This window comes from Lithobates pipiens, unplaced genomic scaffold (assembly GCF_037356315.1).
Source record: "Lithobates pipiens isolate NorthernLeopardFrog02 unplaced genomic scaffold, aLitPip1_a1.2 Scaffold_19, whole genome shotgun sequence".
Taxonomy (NCBI): Eukaryota; Metazoa; Chordata; class Amphibia; order Anura; family Ranidae; genus Lithobates; species Lithobates pipiens.
Window position 1 is genome coordinate 199,443,459 of NW_027507764.1, and position 14,901 is coordinate 199,458,359.

A 14,901-nucleotide genomic window follows, 5' to 3' on the forward strand; every position below is an offset into this window, starting at 1 on the left:
TGGATTTGTTATTTTAAGATATTCTAGAATACACCTCCTCACATCCAATAAATGAAAACGTTCCTCTTTCTCATTTGCTGCATTTTGACAAAAAGAAGGGAGGACAATATCTTGGGACCTATGGAAGCTAGATGCTACCTTTCGTAAGAACCCAGGGTCTGTCTTTAGTATGACTCTGTCTTCTAGGATCTGTAGGAATGGTTCCCTGATGGATAGGGCTTGGATTTCACTGACCCTACGGGCTGAAGTGATTGCCACCAGGAGTACTGTCTTAAATGTAATAAGCCTTAGGGAGGCCTCTGAGATAGGCTCAAAGGGTGACCCCAAGAAAGCTTTTAGTACAACTGCTAAATCCCAGGATGGGACTTTGGTGATTCTGACTGGCTTACGTCTAGCGATTGCCTTACAGAATCTAGCGACAAAAGGATTTTCCTGTAAGCGTTCATCTAGGTACACACTTAAGGCAGCTATCTGTACCTTAATAGTACTTAGGGTTAAACCCTTGTTTACACCTTCCTGTAAAAACTGTAGAATATTAGCCGTATTTATGTCACGGCTATTCAGCCAGCTATTACATTTTTTCCAGACTTTTTTGTAAATAGCCCTCGTGACTGGTTTGCGACTCTGTAGTAAGGTCGCAATTACCTCGTCTGACAGGCCCTTACTCCTTAAGATTTCCTCTTCAGTAACCACGCTGAAAGCTTCAGTGTGGCGACCTGTGGATGGTAAAGAGGTCCCTGCGACAGGAGGTCCTGTCTGTAGGGAAGTCTTAGGCCGCGTACACACGCGGGGACTGTTCGCTCAACTTTGTCCGCTGAACAGTGTTTCGGCGGACAGTCCGCTCGTGTGTGGGCTTTCAGCGGACAGTTTCAGCGGACAGTCTGCTGAACAAAGTTTTTCGGAAATTCCGAAAAACTGTCCGCTGAAACTCTGTTTCAGCGAACAGTCCCCTCGTGTGTAGGCTTGTTCGTCAAACTAAGTTCCGCGCATGCTCAGAAAGGATTTACACGCCGAAGTTTGCATTGCAGTGTATAGGACGTCGTATTTTTCGTCCCGTCGTACGTGCCGTTCACGTCATCGCGCACGGTTTCAGCGGACTGTTCGTTCGTCGTGTGTGGGCAAGTCCGTCCATGCTAATTTTGAGCGGACTGTCCGCTGAAACTGTTTGACGGACAAAGTTGAGCGAACAGTCCCCGTGTGTGTACGCGGCCTTAGAGGCGGACAATCTGTCAATTGTAGCAACGTTGTGAACCACGGTCTCCTGGGCCAAAAAGGTGCTACTAGAATCAAACAGGTTTTCTCCTTGAGGAATCTTGCTAGGACCCTCGGAATGAGATGAAGAGGGGGAAATGCATACGCCAGACTGAAAGTCCATGGAGTTTGCAAGGCATCTACCGCCAGGGGCTGATCTCCTGGGTTTAGCGAGAAAAAATTGGGAACCTTTGCATTCTTTTTGCTCGCAAAAAGGTCTACCTCTGGTTCTCCCCAGTGAGTTGTTATGAGATTGAATGCCTCTGGGTGTAAGGACCATTCTTGGTTCGAAATCTTTTGTCGACTCAAGAAGTCCGCCTTGTTGTTCAGCTCCCCTTTCAGGTGAACTGCAGAAATGGATTCCAGATTGGCTTCTGCCCACTGGAGAATGCGTCTGGCTACCAACATCAAACGAGGACTTCTGGTACCTCCTTGTTTGTTTATGTATGCTACAGCCGTCGTATTGTCTGAACGGACTTGTAGATGGTGACCCTGTATTGCGGGGTGAAAAGCTAGAACAGCTCTCAGGATTGCTGTTAGCTCTTTCCAATTGGAAGAGAAACATTTCTCCTCCGGGGTCCACTTGTCCTGGACCCAGCTTGAGCCGAGGTGGGCTCCCCAGCCCCAACTGCTCGCATCCGTTGTTAGTGTTGAAGTGATAGGAAGGACCCAATGAACCCCTTTGTTTAGGTTCTCCCTGTCCTTCCACCACCAGAGGGAGCGTTTTATCTTTGAGGGGATCGATACCTCCTCCTCCAGATCTCTGCCTTTTAATTGTTCTAACAGAAAACCCTGAAGGTCTCTTTGGTGGAACCTGGCCCATTGTACGGCTGGAATGGCTGCCGTCATAAGACCTAAGACCGACATTACTTCCCTCACCGTACATTTGGGGCTGCATTGAAGAAAAGATATTCTCTGCCACAGATTCAAAATCTTTTCTTCCGGCAGTATAATTTTCTGATCTACAGACTTGATCCAGTAACCCAGATACAGGATCTCCTGTGTTGGGGTTGTCTTGGATTTCTCCTGACTGACAATCCACCCTAATCGACTCAGGCTGAGTTGAGTCAATTCCAGATCCTGAGAAAGACGACTCTCCGAGTGTGCTGTTAGGAGCAGATCGTCTAGATAGGGGATAATTGAGACTGATTGAAGCCTCAGTGGAACTAAAGCCTCTCCGAGAACCTTGGTAAAGATTCTTGGGGAGGATGATAGACCGAAGGGAAGTGCTCTGCACTGAAAGTGGTAAACCTTTGTGTCTATCTGCACTGCCATCCGAAGGAATTTCTGGCATTCCTCCCTTATTGGAATATGCAGATAAGCATCCCTTAGATCCAGGGTTGCCATAAATATCTCTTTCTGCAGGAGATTCTTTATGGAATAAATGGACTCCATCCGAAATCTCTTGTAACGGATGGAGCGATTCAGTGGTCGGAGGTTCATAATTAGTCTGAATCTCCCTGACGGCTTTCTTACCACAAAAATGTGCGAGTAAAAACCGTCTCCTTGTTCCTGAATAGGGACTGGTGTCAATACCTCTTGATCCACCATTTCCCCTATCAGTAAAGGTAAGGCCCTGGCCTTTTCTGAGTGACTTGGAAGCTTTGTCACCAGAAACTTGGAAGGAGGGTTGCTGTGAAATTCCAGCGCATGACCCCTTTTTATTATATTTAAGACAAACACGTTCGAGGTTGTCGCTTCCCATTGTGGAAGAAATTTGCTTAATCTTCCTCCCACAGGAACCCTGACGTCACTGGGGTTTGGGATCCTGATTGGGGCGGCTAAACAGTATGCCCCCTTTTCCTTTATGTCCCGACCAATGTTTTTTGGGGGTTGAACTCTTCTCTGATTTAGAGGGTTCCTTAAAGGGACGAAAAATTTTTCTTTGAAAATTTTTCTTTTTTGCGGGAAAGGTTTTCTTTTTATCCGCCGTCCTTGCTGCCACTGAAAGTGCTGCAGACTTAGCCGTAAATTTTACGGAGTCCGTGGAGGCGTCAGAGATGAAACTGGTGGCCTTAAAAAGCATAGGGAAGGATTTCAGAAGCTCCCCCCTAGGAGTGCCTGCCTTTAAATGTTCTTGTAGTTGCGATAACCAGAACTCCAGGTTTCTAGCTACACAGGAAGTGGCTAGAGCTGGTTTTAAGCCTGCCATAGAGGCATCCCAGGCCCTCTTTAAGACAATGTCTGTTCTGCTGTCCATGGGATCTTTCAGGTGGCCCATATCCTCAAAGGCCAGATCAGCCTGCTTTGAGATTTTGGACAGAGGGGCGTCTAGTTTAGGATTTTTATTCCAGACCGCCTCTGGGCTCTCATCAAAAGGGAACCTTCTCTTAAGGGATTTAGGAAAGAAAACCTTTTTATCTGGTTCAGACCACTCCTTAAGGACAAGGTCAGAAAGCACCTTATGTATAGGGAAAACCCTTGCTTTCTTTTTCCCCAGAGCCTCATACATTTGATCATGTCTGGATAACTGAGTTTCTTCCTCCTCAATTTCCAGCGTATCATAGATAGCCCCCATTAGCTCATCTACTTCCTCGAGAGATAATCTATATTTTGAGGCTTTAGATGCTGCTTGATCCTCTTCCTGACCCGAGTCAGTGTCAGAGGATTCGGGGCTAATCAACGTGGGGCTAGGCTCCCTGACCATACGGGGCTCCCCTGAGCTGGGTGTTGTAAGGCATGGTGAGGAGGAGATTATAGTTGTTTTACTCGTGGAGGCAGCTGCAGCTGATCCCACGTCAGTGATTAACTCCCGGAGGGACTTAAAGGTCGACGCCATTTCCTCTTTAAAGGAGCCCAAAAACTTTGCTAAAGGGGAATCTGCCTCAGATTTAAGCAAGCTTGCAATGCATTGCTTGCATAGGGCTTTGTTAGAGCCAGAGGACAACCTATTCCCACAATTAGGGCACTTTTTGCGGCCTGTCTTGTCTTCCCTTGGTATCTCTTTAGCCTGAAAATAAGAAGACAAAGGATTTCTTAGCGTCAGCACCATGTCCCTCTTAGAATCACCACTAACAAACAACCTCACTGTGAGTAAACCGCCACCGTGGGGCACTACAGGGCCCAGCCTACAAACACCACCACTCCACCAGAGTAATAGCATGCCCAGCAGCCTACCTGGGATTGGCTGGTGCCTGTCTCCGCCGGAGTATCCTGGGGAATAGCCTCCATGGTCCCCCTCTGATGCTCCGGATCCCGCCGCTAATCCGGTATAGCTGGTCGGGCTTCACAGGCACAGCGCTGGCTCTCCCTCTCCTCCTTGTACCCTTAGAGACCCGGAACCGGAAGTCTCGGCACGCAGTGATGACGCGGTTCCGCCGGAAGTGACGCTCGGCGTCTCCGACCCCACCGCAACAAGGAGCAGAGATGAAAGGTTCCACTCACCGCTCCTGGGGGAAACCGGCGCCATTCTGCCCCTGGCCACCTCGGCACTGGAAGGAGGAGGGTAACGGGTCTGCTCCGAATCAGCTGGACGGTACCCGAGCCACAAAGAAAGGTATGGACCCAATACTGCAGCCAAAAAACAGGACCCGGTCCCTTATGGCTAACAGGTTCTCAGGCAGCCCCTGAGAGGGGCCTCCAGGTTCCTGGCAACATGTTCCTCTGACGGAGGAAACACAAATGACTGACCAGGGACCTGAGGGACCGCCTTTTGAACTGTGGCAATGTGTTTCCTGTGTCGATGGGAGGAGCTCCATCTCTCAAGGGCTGTCCTGGAAGAACACTTGGGAAATAGGAACTTTCAAAGCTCAATGTCAGCATGGGGGGCTGAGTGTCATTCATTATAGAAGAGGACTGGCGCTTGGACATTATGTGGTAAGTCTTCATGGGGCAGCCACAGGGAGAAGAGGAGCATTGCAGACAGAGCAACAGCTGGGCTGCCCATTCTTCTCCCTAAACTACTATATTTGTTTTGGCATGCCCCGCTCCATGTGCCGTCCCACTTGTTCCGCGATATGGAGTCAATTCTCAACTCGTTCGTGTGGGGCGCTTCCAGGCATAAGTTGGCCTGGCAGACCCTCAAATGTCCGGTCCGCCTTGGAGGAGCTGCACTTCCTGACTTAGAAACATACTACCTGGCCTCCTAGCTCTCCCACTTCTACTATTTTAACACACATGACAAACTGAGGTACTCCTATTTGGTGTGCACCTCGGTAACAGACGTAATTGCACATCCCTACCAACTTATCTTTTGCAAACACAGAGGTATCTCCTGTTCAGGCCCTAAACACAATATGCTCGTGCACCAAGGCCGGGTTTGGCGGGCGGCACAGTCTAGATCTGGGGCCCCCTCCCTACATGCGCGTATTATACGCCCCTTTGGGATAATCTTGAGCTACCTGAGCTGCTGAGAGTGCCAGACTACAAAGTGTGGATATGCAGGGGTGTTATATACCTGTCTCAGCTTTACACAACGCATGGTGTCAAGACGTTCCAGGCACTCAAGGATGAATTTGGCCTTCCCAACCATGCGTTCTTTCGATACTTGCAGGTCCGCCACGCACTGCAGACGCAGTTTGGGAGCGCGCCCCCTGTCTTGGAGTGCACTCCCTTAGCGAATTTGTTTCTTGGTGATGATCCCCGGAAACTAATCTCAATCATATACACACACCTACTTACCCCTCGGGCTACAGCTCATGCGTATAACCTTAAAATTAGATGGGAGGATGACATTGGGCAGGTGGAGGATGAACATTGGGAGGAGATACTGGTGGTGTTGACCGAGGTATCCCCTAAACTGTCGGACAGACTGACCCACCTCTACATGCTTCATCGCTCCTATGTCACCCCTAGCCGGCTCTCTAAATACAAACCTGACTCTGACTCTACATACCCCAGATGTGGTGATATGACCAGTACTTTTTATCACCTTATTTGGACCTGCCCCCCCATTCAAAGGTACTGGGCAGAGATTATCCAATTTCTACATGATCATATGGGATCTCCCCTTACGCTCTGTCCACTCCAGTGTATTCTTGGTCTCCTTCCCCTTCAGGAGGAAAGCAAATACTTAAGGATCTTTTTACAGGAGACTCTTTTTACTGCTAGGATGCAGATGGCACAACTGTGGCTTAGACCTGATCCCCCTACGATCCAACAGTGGAAAGGAGCTGTTAAAGGGGAGGTCCACCCTAAAATGGACCTCCGCTCATCGGAATCCCCCCCCCCTCCGGCGCAAACAATCGGCACCTTTCAGGGGGGAGGGGGGTGCAGTTACCTGGATAATCCAGGTAACTGCACCCACTTCCGGGCTAGCTCTCTGCGGAAAGGGGCGTACGTTACGCCCCCTTCCGCAAGCGCCCGCCCCCTTCAGCAAGTGCCCCGCTGCCTGCTGGGAAACACACAGCTCCCAGAGGCAGCGGGGACCGTCCGGATTGCGCCGCGCGGCTCGCGCATGCGCAGTAGGGAACCGGGAAATGAAGCCGAAAGGCTCCATTTCCTGATTCCCATACCCAAGATGGCGGCGGCAGGACCCGCCAGACGAGCGAGCGATCGGCTTCGGGTGCCGACATCGCAGGCGCGCTGGACAGGTAAGTGTCACTATTTAAAAGTCAGCAGCTGCAGTATTTGTAGCTGCTGGCTTTTAAAAAAAAAAAAAAAAACGCGGAGTCCTGGTGGACTCCCGCTTTAACCGTACCTTACCTTACAAAAAAATTATTTATTCGAATAGAGGATGCCCACTGAAATTCCACAAAATATGGGATAGGTGGCTGGAAAATACTTACAGCTGTGAGGGTTAGGTCTCTGGGATTACATGAGGAGGTTGGGCCGCTGCCTCTTCGATACGCTCCTCTGGGCGCCTTATGGTATTTGTATCTATACTACAGGTAGACATTGTACTGTGTACACTGCAATTTCAATATGATATGTCAGACATGGAATGTATCTTTTTTTTTTAATGATGTTTGGTGCCTGTTGCACCGTTCTTTGATTGAGTATTTTTATGTAATCTTTTTGCACATGCTCAATAAACTTTGTTTTGGTTAAAAAAAAATAAAAGGAATTTGGCTTGAATAATTCAAATATTGGATTGGAAGCCCAAAAAGGTGGAATTCACCACTTCAACCCCCCGGCCTGAAATTTTCATGGTTAAAAATAATTTATTTCAAAATAAATGAAACCCACCAACACATTTTTAATTGACATATTTTATAGTGGAACATTAACACATACAAAACTGTACAAACAGCACTTCAGAACATTATTTGGCCTTTGGAAAATATGCTTGTACAAAATACAACAGCTAAAACTGAATATGAAAATAAAACAGTTACCATCTAGTCTTCACAGACAGAAAGAAAGAATCCCATTCTAGATCTGTGGTGAACCTCGCTTGCACACAGGCTTCCCATCTCGGCTGAAGGCGATGGGCATTGTGGAGTAGAAAAATAATAAAATTGTGGAGGAAAGCAGCACAATGCCGAAAGTAAGGTGCTTTGAAATTCTAAAATGTTTGTATTAAATATTTTTAAATTAACAAAAATAAAGTAAATCTCCCTCTGCTCTGAGAGCACAGCTGGTCAGTAGTGAGGGTTGGAGATCCAGTTAAGCTTACAGGATCTTCTGCAGGATGGAGTTGGCCACATCCAGAGATTCGTCCTTCACTAAAACGATGTCATAGGAGTTCATGTATTTCTCTAATAGCTCCTCTACCTGGAGGCAAAGAAGAAAAAAGTTAGAAAAACCTTCTACAGCGCAATTTGTTAAATATTTGCTCACAGTGTTGCTTTTTATAATGCTCATCTCCTTGAGCCTGTGTTCACACTGATGCGATGTAGGACACAGTGTGTAATACGTACAGGAATCGCAGCACATTCGTGTGTGAATTAAATGCGTTGCCTCGGGTGCAATTTGAGCCATGGATTTGTATGGCTCAAATTGCACCAAACTCATGCAGGACCCTTTTTTGTCCGCACCAGAATCAGATTACATGGGCATTCACACCCACGTGATTCGATTCTGAAAATTGCACTGCATTTGCAAACCGTTTTCGGGGTGTTGTCAACTTAACATACACCCCACAATCGGTTCGCATGAACAGGTTGCAATTTTTGGTACGGAATCCGCAGTGAATTTGCTGTGAAGTCGCACCACATCTAGTGTGGACGCAGGCTAATCCCACAGCACTATAAAGTCTGCAGTTCTGTGGACCCCAAGTCAACGTCTCACACCAAGCTTTCATTGGACTATCCGTGGCCATTACCCACGCCAAGCTCTATACCATCTGTACTAAACTGCAAGCAATTACCGGTACATACAGTTAAAAGCCCATTGGAACTTTATTCATTTATATTTGATAGATACAATCCAGGCACACCAAAACAAAAAGGTGTGCAAAGTCTCAAGCCCGGTACACACGCTTTAGATTTTCGGACAACTGAACGTCCGTTTTTTGTGGCAAGCTAGTCTCATGTCGAAAGTGAAGAGGTTACGCACAATATGAAAAATTTCATACAACAGAATACGAAGTTAGAAGTGACGTAATGTGTTGAATCATTTTGTATGTATTATTTTGTTTCTGAGCATGCGTTGTCTGAAAATTGGACGTTGAGTTCACATCCAACAAAAAGTTTATAGTCTGCACATCCAGCTTTTGTCTGACGAAAAAGCAAAAATCGGCTGTCGAAAGAACTGTACCAATGATCTGAAAATCTGCAGCCAGCTCGTCATAGGAATTTTTCCATCCAATTTTCGTATTGTGTGCATGGGCCTTTAGGCTAAGCTGACACTTGTGGCAGCCCTCATCGCGACTCTGAAAAGCAATGTGTGGTGGATCACATTTCAGAGATATTTGACAGGTGGTAAATAGTCCTCCACACTAACGGCTTGTGCCTCTTCGCTACCTGTTTTAGCCCAGTAAATGCTGAACCACGGTGCTGCAACCATGTGCATTGTATGCGCAAACTTTCACTCGAATAGGTATTATTTTGCTGCGGTACTGCCCACTAAACGTGACTGGGGCATAATTTTTGCTGTGGCATGTGTACGACCCTGTCTTAAGGGGGTAGGAAAAAATGTGACTCAACTGCCTGTTTTTACTGCCCCACAAACCACAAGTGTAAAATCAGCCAACACCAGAGTATAAAGACCTATGCCCTGGACTGCAGAGTGAGAGGCTTGCTCTGTGCATGGAAGCCATGATCTATTTGAAGAAGAAGTCAGACATGCCTCCTGCTGAGTCACAGTTCTCCAATCAGCAGCTTTAAGCTAGGTACACACCAAAATCAGCTGAAACAGTTGGTTAGGCAGTTACCAGCCAACTTTTGGCCCATGTGTACACCTCCTATACAATCACTGTATTCTGACGGGGGAGTCAGCCCCCCTATCAGAACACAATATAGCTCAGCAGGGAGATCACCACACTAACATAGGATGTGTTATTACAGCAATTTGTAAAAAATATTTTGCTCAGCCCCCTGGGAAAAAAAAAAAACTTCCTGTGTGCACCAGGCATTACTTACTGCAGAGCTAGAGTCAGTCAGTGGAGGGCATGTCAGACCTCTGCAATAAGACCACTCCTTCTCCACAAAGAGCAGCATATTGGCAGGGGGCAGGCTTTACTGTTCAGGCTGTGGCTGCTTCAGAAAGAAAATGAACTGTAAGACAATGAATATTTTTTCTTTTGAGTCACCTGGAATGTATGTAGTGGATATAAACGGAAGGTTTTAACTGGCCTTTAAATATCTCTCTGTGAACACTTACCTGCTAAAGGATTTTTTGTAGAGTGTTAAAAGAAGAGGTGATAGCTACACCGTTTGAGACGTTTTGCTGCCATTTTTTTCAAAAATTACATCATTTTTTTTTCTTAAAATGGTAATTTTACTTACACACCCATTAAACAGTCACGTGTTGGAGGAAAATGTAAGCAAACCCATAGACGCATATGTTATGTTATGTATGTGTAATAATTTAAAGTGAATTACTCATGTGCTACATCCGTAAAATTCATTGGAAAAGAAAAAAAGAAACCCTCTAGGTTGGACGTTGGCAGCAGATTGGAAAAACAATATATTATCTTAAAAAAATTCATTTTATTAAACAAACAAGTAGACATAAGCAATATAAAATTATAAAAAGGTATTGTCCATTGATGGCCACGCAATGGCCAAAAAAGACAGACGTTACATATACCCAAATAAAGAGTTGATGCATCATCAATGGACGATACCTTTTTTATAAAATTTTATATTGCTTATGTCTACGTATTTATGTTTAATAAAATTCAATTTAAGACACTATATTGTTGTTCCAATCTGCTTCTAAAGTCTGACGTAGAAGGTTTCTTTTTTTTTTCAAACCCATAGACCAATTACTTCAACGTAAGAACGCAGTATACAACATAACATGAATCCTACAGGCATCTAAATGTCACTTGCACAATGCCAAGGCACAAACTAATGCAGAGGCGATTTGCTTACCTTATCATTAAGGTATCCTATTTTGAGGATATTTTCCACATTTGATACACCATCAGACATAGTTAAATCACCTAGCGAGTCTCCCAGAAGAACGATGTTACTGCTATCTTTCAGCTGATTGAAGTATTCTGTTCTCTTCAAGGCACCGTCATCTTTGTTGTAAACATGTATTAATTCACCTTTGAATCCCTTTATAACTCCCTGCAATTAAAAAAGGGCCCAATTAATTTTCAGGTCTAACTTAAAAGAGAAGGTCGAGATTTATAAAAAAGGCAAAAACAAAACAAAAAACCACAACATATGTCCCCTGCCAGCTCTACAGTGAGAACGGAGCGCTCCAACACTGCTGATTGCTCAGTTCTCGCCTCCACTCTAAACAGAGAGGCGGGACTGGTTGGATCTCGACTATACGATCTTTCCCGAGCCTGGAATGATGTCAACCAATAGTGGGCTTTAGCATTAGAATGAATTGCACTCCTGTGATCCATAGGAGAATTATGGCCAGAAAAGCTTTGGCCATGCTTCTCCTTTAATATTTGTTTTTTTATCTCAATCATCTATAGAGGAGGCATGTTTATCTACACAAAATTAAACTACAAAGATTATTGTACAGACAAATACTATACTAAGTATTAGGAATGCACTCCAAGCATTTGCGCTAGTATCGGCACTCACGCACTAGCGATACCGAGACCAATACCTTGCGGTGCAATTTGCATCAATACAAAATGAATTGGCGAAATTCGCATTGCAAAAAAAAAAAATCCCATGTGATTTGAACAGAAATGTAATGCTATTCCTGTCCGCATCGCATGCAATTTCCCCCCACTACTCACTACTGGTTCCACCGATGAGAGCAAATCACGGCCGCTGGAGATGCTCACAGGGTTGGAAATGTAGAGACGGTCCACCCGCTACTGAACATCACTTCTGTGCTATACCCACAGGGGTCATGAAACTTCTCCAGCGGCCGCGATTTGCCTCCGTGAAGATTTTGCATTTGGCCAGATATGTACTGTGAGTTCTAAAATTTTTTATAAACTGCCCACTATATGGCACATTTCCCTTTTTACAAACACACACGCGAGCAGTGGGGGAAACTCGCATGCAACTCGGACAGGAATCACACCACATTAAATGTGATTCTTTGCAGTGCAATTCTCGCCAATTTTTTTGTATTGACGCAAATCGCACCGCAAAGTATTGGTACTTGGTATCGGTGAGTATGTGACCAAAAGTATCGGTACTCTAACTCACCGATAAAAAAAAAAAAAAAAAAAAAACAGCAATGTACTATCTGGAACCAAAAGAGAGTCTATAAAAAGATAATATTCCTGGTAATACATTAACATGAATATGAAACGAAAGAATAGAAAAGCTGAAATTCAAGCCCGACACCTAGATTCTTAACTTAAAGTGAATCTCCAGACAAACTGCTTAAAGCGGAAGTCCGCCGTTTTTTTTTTTTTTTTTTTTTAAAGCCAGCAGCTACAAATACTGCAGCTGCTGACTTTTAAAATAATGACACTTACCCGGCCAGCGCGCCCGCGATGTGGGCACCCCAAGCCGATCTCGTCTCTCGGGTGCTGCCGCCGCCATCTTGGGTATGGGAATCAGGAAGTGGAGCCTTTCGGGTTCATTTCCCGGTTCCCTACTGCGCATGCGCGAGTCTCGCTGCGCAATAAGGATGGTCCCCGCTGTCTCTGGGATCCGTGTGTTTCCCAGCAGGCAGCGGGGGACTTTCGGAAAGGGGCGTAGATTCTGCGGAAAGGGGCGTACCTTCTGCAGAATCTACGCCCGAAGTGGGTGCAGATACCTGTACTGTACAGGTACCTGCACCCCCCTCCCCCCTGAAAGGTGCCAATTGTGGTGCCGGAGGGGGGGAGGATTCCAATGAGCGGAAGCTCCACTTTAGGGTGGACCTCCGCTTTAATACACAAATACTGAAGGCTTACAGTTTTACCTGGCAAAAGACCTGAAACTTGTGATTTACACACATTTTCCACACTGCAATGTTGTCCTAACGAAACAAGTAATCTTTTGAGAAACATAAAGCAGGGGGGCTGTGCAGCTAGAAACCAGCAAACCACCTAAGTGTCCTTACTGGCTATTAGGAGTGTAGGGATCACAAGAATGGCTGCTCTGAATTATTGGTCAAAAGCCATTTCAGGGCAGGAGGTTGTGCAGCAAAACCGGAAACCCATCTATTTTCCTGTTTATTTGGTGGTTTACCTTACATTTAGCTCAGCAATACAGCTTGGTCACCTTCCCATCCCCAGGCTGGAAAATAATAGCCATCGAATAAATTAAAAAGGATACTAAAAAATAAAACCAATAACAGCGCTGCCCAAATGCCTAAAGCTGGACTGTCCAAGTGTGAAAGTTAAAGGAAAACTACAGTCTCTTTTTTTGCAATTGAATTAAAGTGTTAGGTCACCATTACAGAAAATCTGTAATGGTGACCCAACCCCGGACCCCTCCCCACCCCCCCGGTCCCCACTGTACTTACTTCCTGCGATCCTAAGCTGTCAGGGCTCCCTCAAGTAGCTCCACCAGTCCGGGAATTTGAAATCTCTGCTGCTTTCTCTTCTCCTATCCTCTCTGTCCACAAGGACGGACCAGATTCTGTCCATGTGACAGTGCTGACCAATCAGAATCCGTCTGGTCCATCCTAGCAAGAGTGGATGGAGAGGAGAGACAGCAGCAGGCATTTCAATTCCCCCAGACGGGTGGAGTGGCTTACAGGAGCCCTGACAGCTTAGGATCGCAGGAGGTTAGTACATTGGATCGGGGGTGGGGTGGTTTACAAATCTTCTCGAACGGTGAAGAAACACTTTAAAGATATAAATTACTTTGACCAATCTTGTCAACGAGTGTAAATATCTTGAAAGAACTGGTCTCTTTGTATACTATGTAATATACATACATGAGGGAAGCCAGAGTCGCTTGTATAGGAAGGCTGTGCTTCCTGTTTAATAGTTCTGCACAATGACTGTGCATCACTGCTCCAGTTTCTAAGTCCCGGGTGTCCAACCTATGGCCTAAGGGCCACGTGCAGCCTTTGGTATTTGTTCTGTGGCCTTTGGACTCCAGCAAGCTGTTGTGGGATTTGAAACATTACTTTCTAAAGGGGTAAAAGCAGTGATCTTTGCGAACCTCATATAACATGTCTATATTCTCTCTGCAGCATGTCACCAGCCTCCAACCACATCGGGAGCAGGTCCAAAGTCTCTGACCATCATTTCATTTAGTATTTCCACAGTCTTTGACATTTCTTCTCTATCAATATATGCACTGAATATAATGTACAGTCCTTTGGTGATGTCAGCTGAGGAACCTTATACCTCATAAGTTGACAACCACCAGTCTTGGGGTTAACACCTAGGTTAAATCTATCTAGAAAAACGATAAACTCTTAATAAGACTAACTAAGCGTATATCATCAGTGAGATGGTAATCACATACACAGGTAAAAATATATAACCAATACTCTATAGCAGGGTTTCTCAACCAGGGTTCCATGGAACTCTAGGGTTCCTACAGAGGTTTCTAAGGGTTCCTTGAGCAATGAACAATTTCTACCTCTTAGCCCTTGTACACACGGTCGGACATTCCGATGGAAAATGTCAGATCGGACCGTGTTGTCGGATAATCCGACTGTGTGTGGGCTCCATCGGACTGTTTCCGTCGGAATATCCGACCGACAAAGTTTTAGAGCTGTGCTATAAAATTTTCCAACAACATGATCCGATAGGACTTTGTCCGATCGTTTGTAGAGAATTCTGATCGGACAAAGTGCTACGCATGCTCAGATCAAATTCCTAGACCAAAGCTATTGGCTACTAGCCTGAACGTAGTCCCGACGTAACGAAATAACGTCATCACATTCCGAACTATTGTTTTTTCCTACAACTTTGGCCGACCGTGTGTATGCAACATCAATGTCCAACCGTGTGTACAAGGGCTTAGATAAGTTTCCATTGACACCATTGATCTTTTTATCTATCTGTAAGGGGCTAATTCTTCCCAATGACCACAAGTGTAAGGGCATCCTTCCCACTATACTAATGTATCAGGAGTTGTAGATACATTTTTCCCCTTTTTTCTGTAGATATAGTACGTTTTAGCAGGGGTTCCCTGAGACCGGAAAGTTATTTCAAGGGTTCCTCTGTGTTGAAAAGGTTGAGAAAGGCTGCTCTATAGTTATAGAGCAGCCACAATATATATTTTT

General features: G+C 45.5%; 1 protein-coding gene across 2 annotated transcripts in view; it reads right to left on the bottom strand.

The window, feature by feature from the left end:
• Positions 1–7,384: 7,384 nt before the first annotated feature.
• NT5C3A (5'-nucleotidase, cytosolic IIIA) overlaps positions 7,385–14,901 on the bottom strand; it is a 77,791-nt gene continuing 70,274 nt past the window's right edge. For both annotated transcript variants that reach the window (XM_077491617.1, XM_077491618.1), the window contains exons 8-9: positions 10,671–10,871; positions 7,385–7,905 (exon numbers count right to left, since the gene is read on the bottom strand). In XM_077491617.1, coding sequence (XP_077347743.1) covers positions 7,804–7,905; positions 10,671–10,871 — 303 coding nt within the window. In that variant the 3' untranslated portion in view covers positions 7,385–7,803. The remainder of the gene's footprint in view (positions 7,906–10,670; positions 10,872–14,901) is intronic.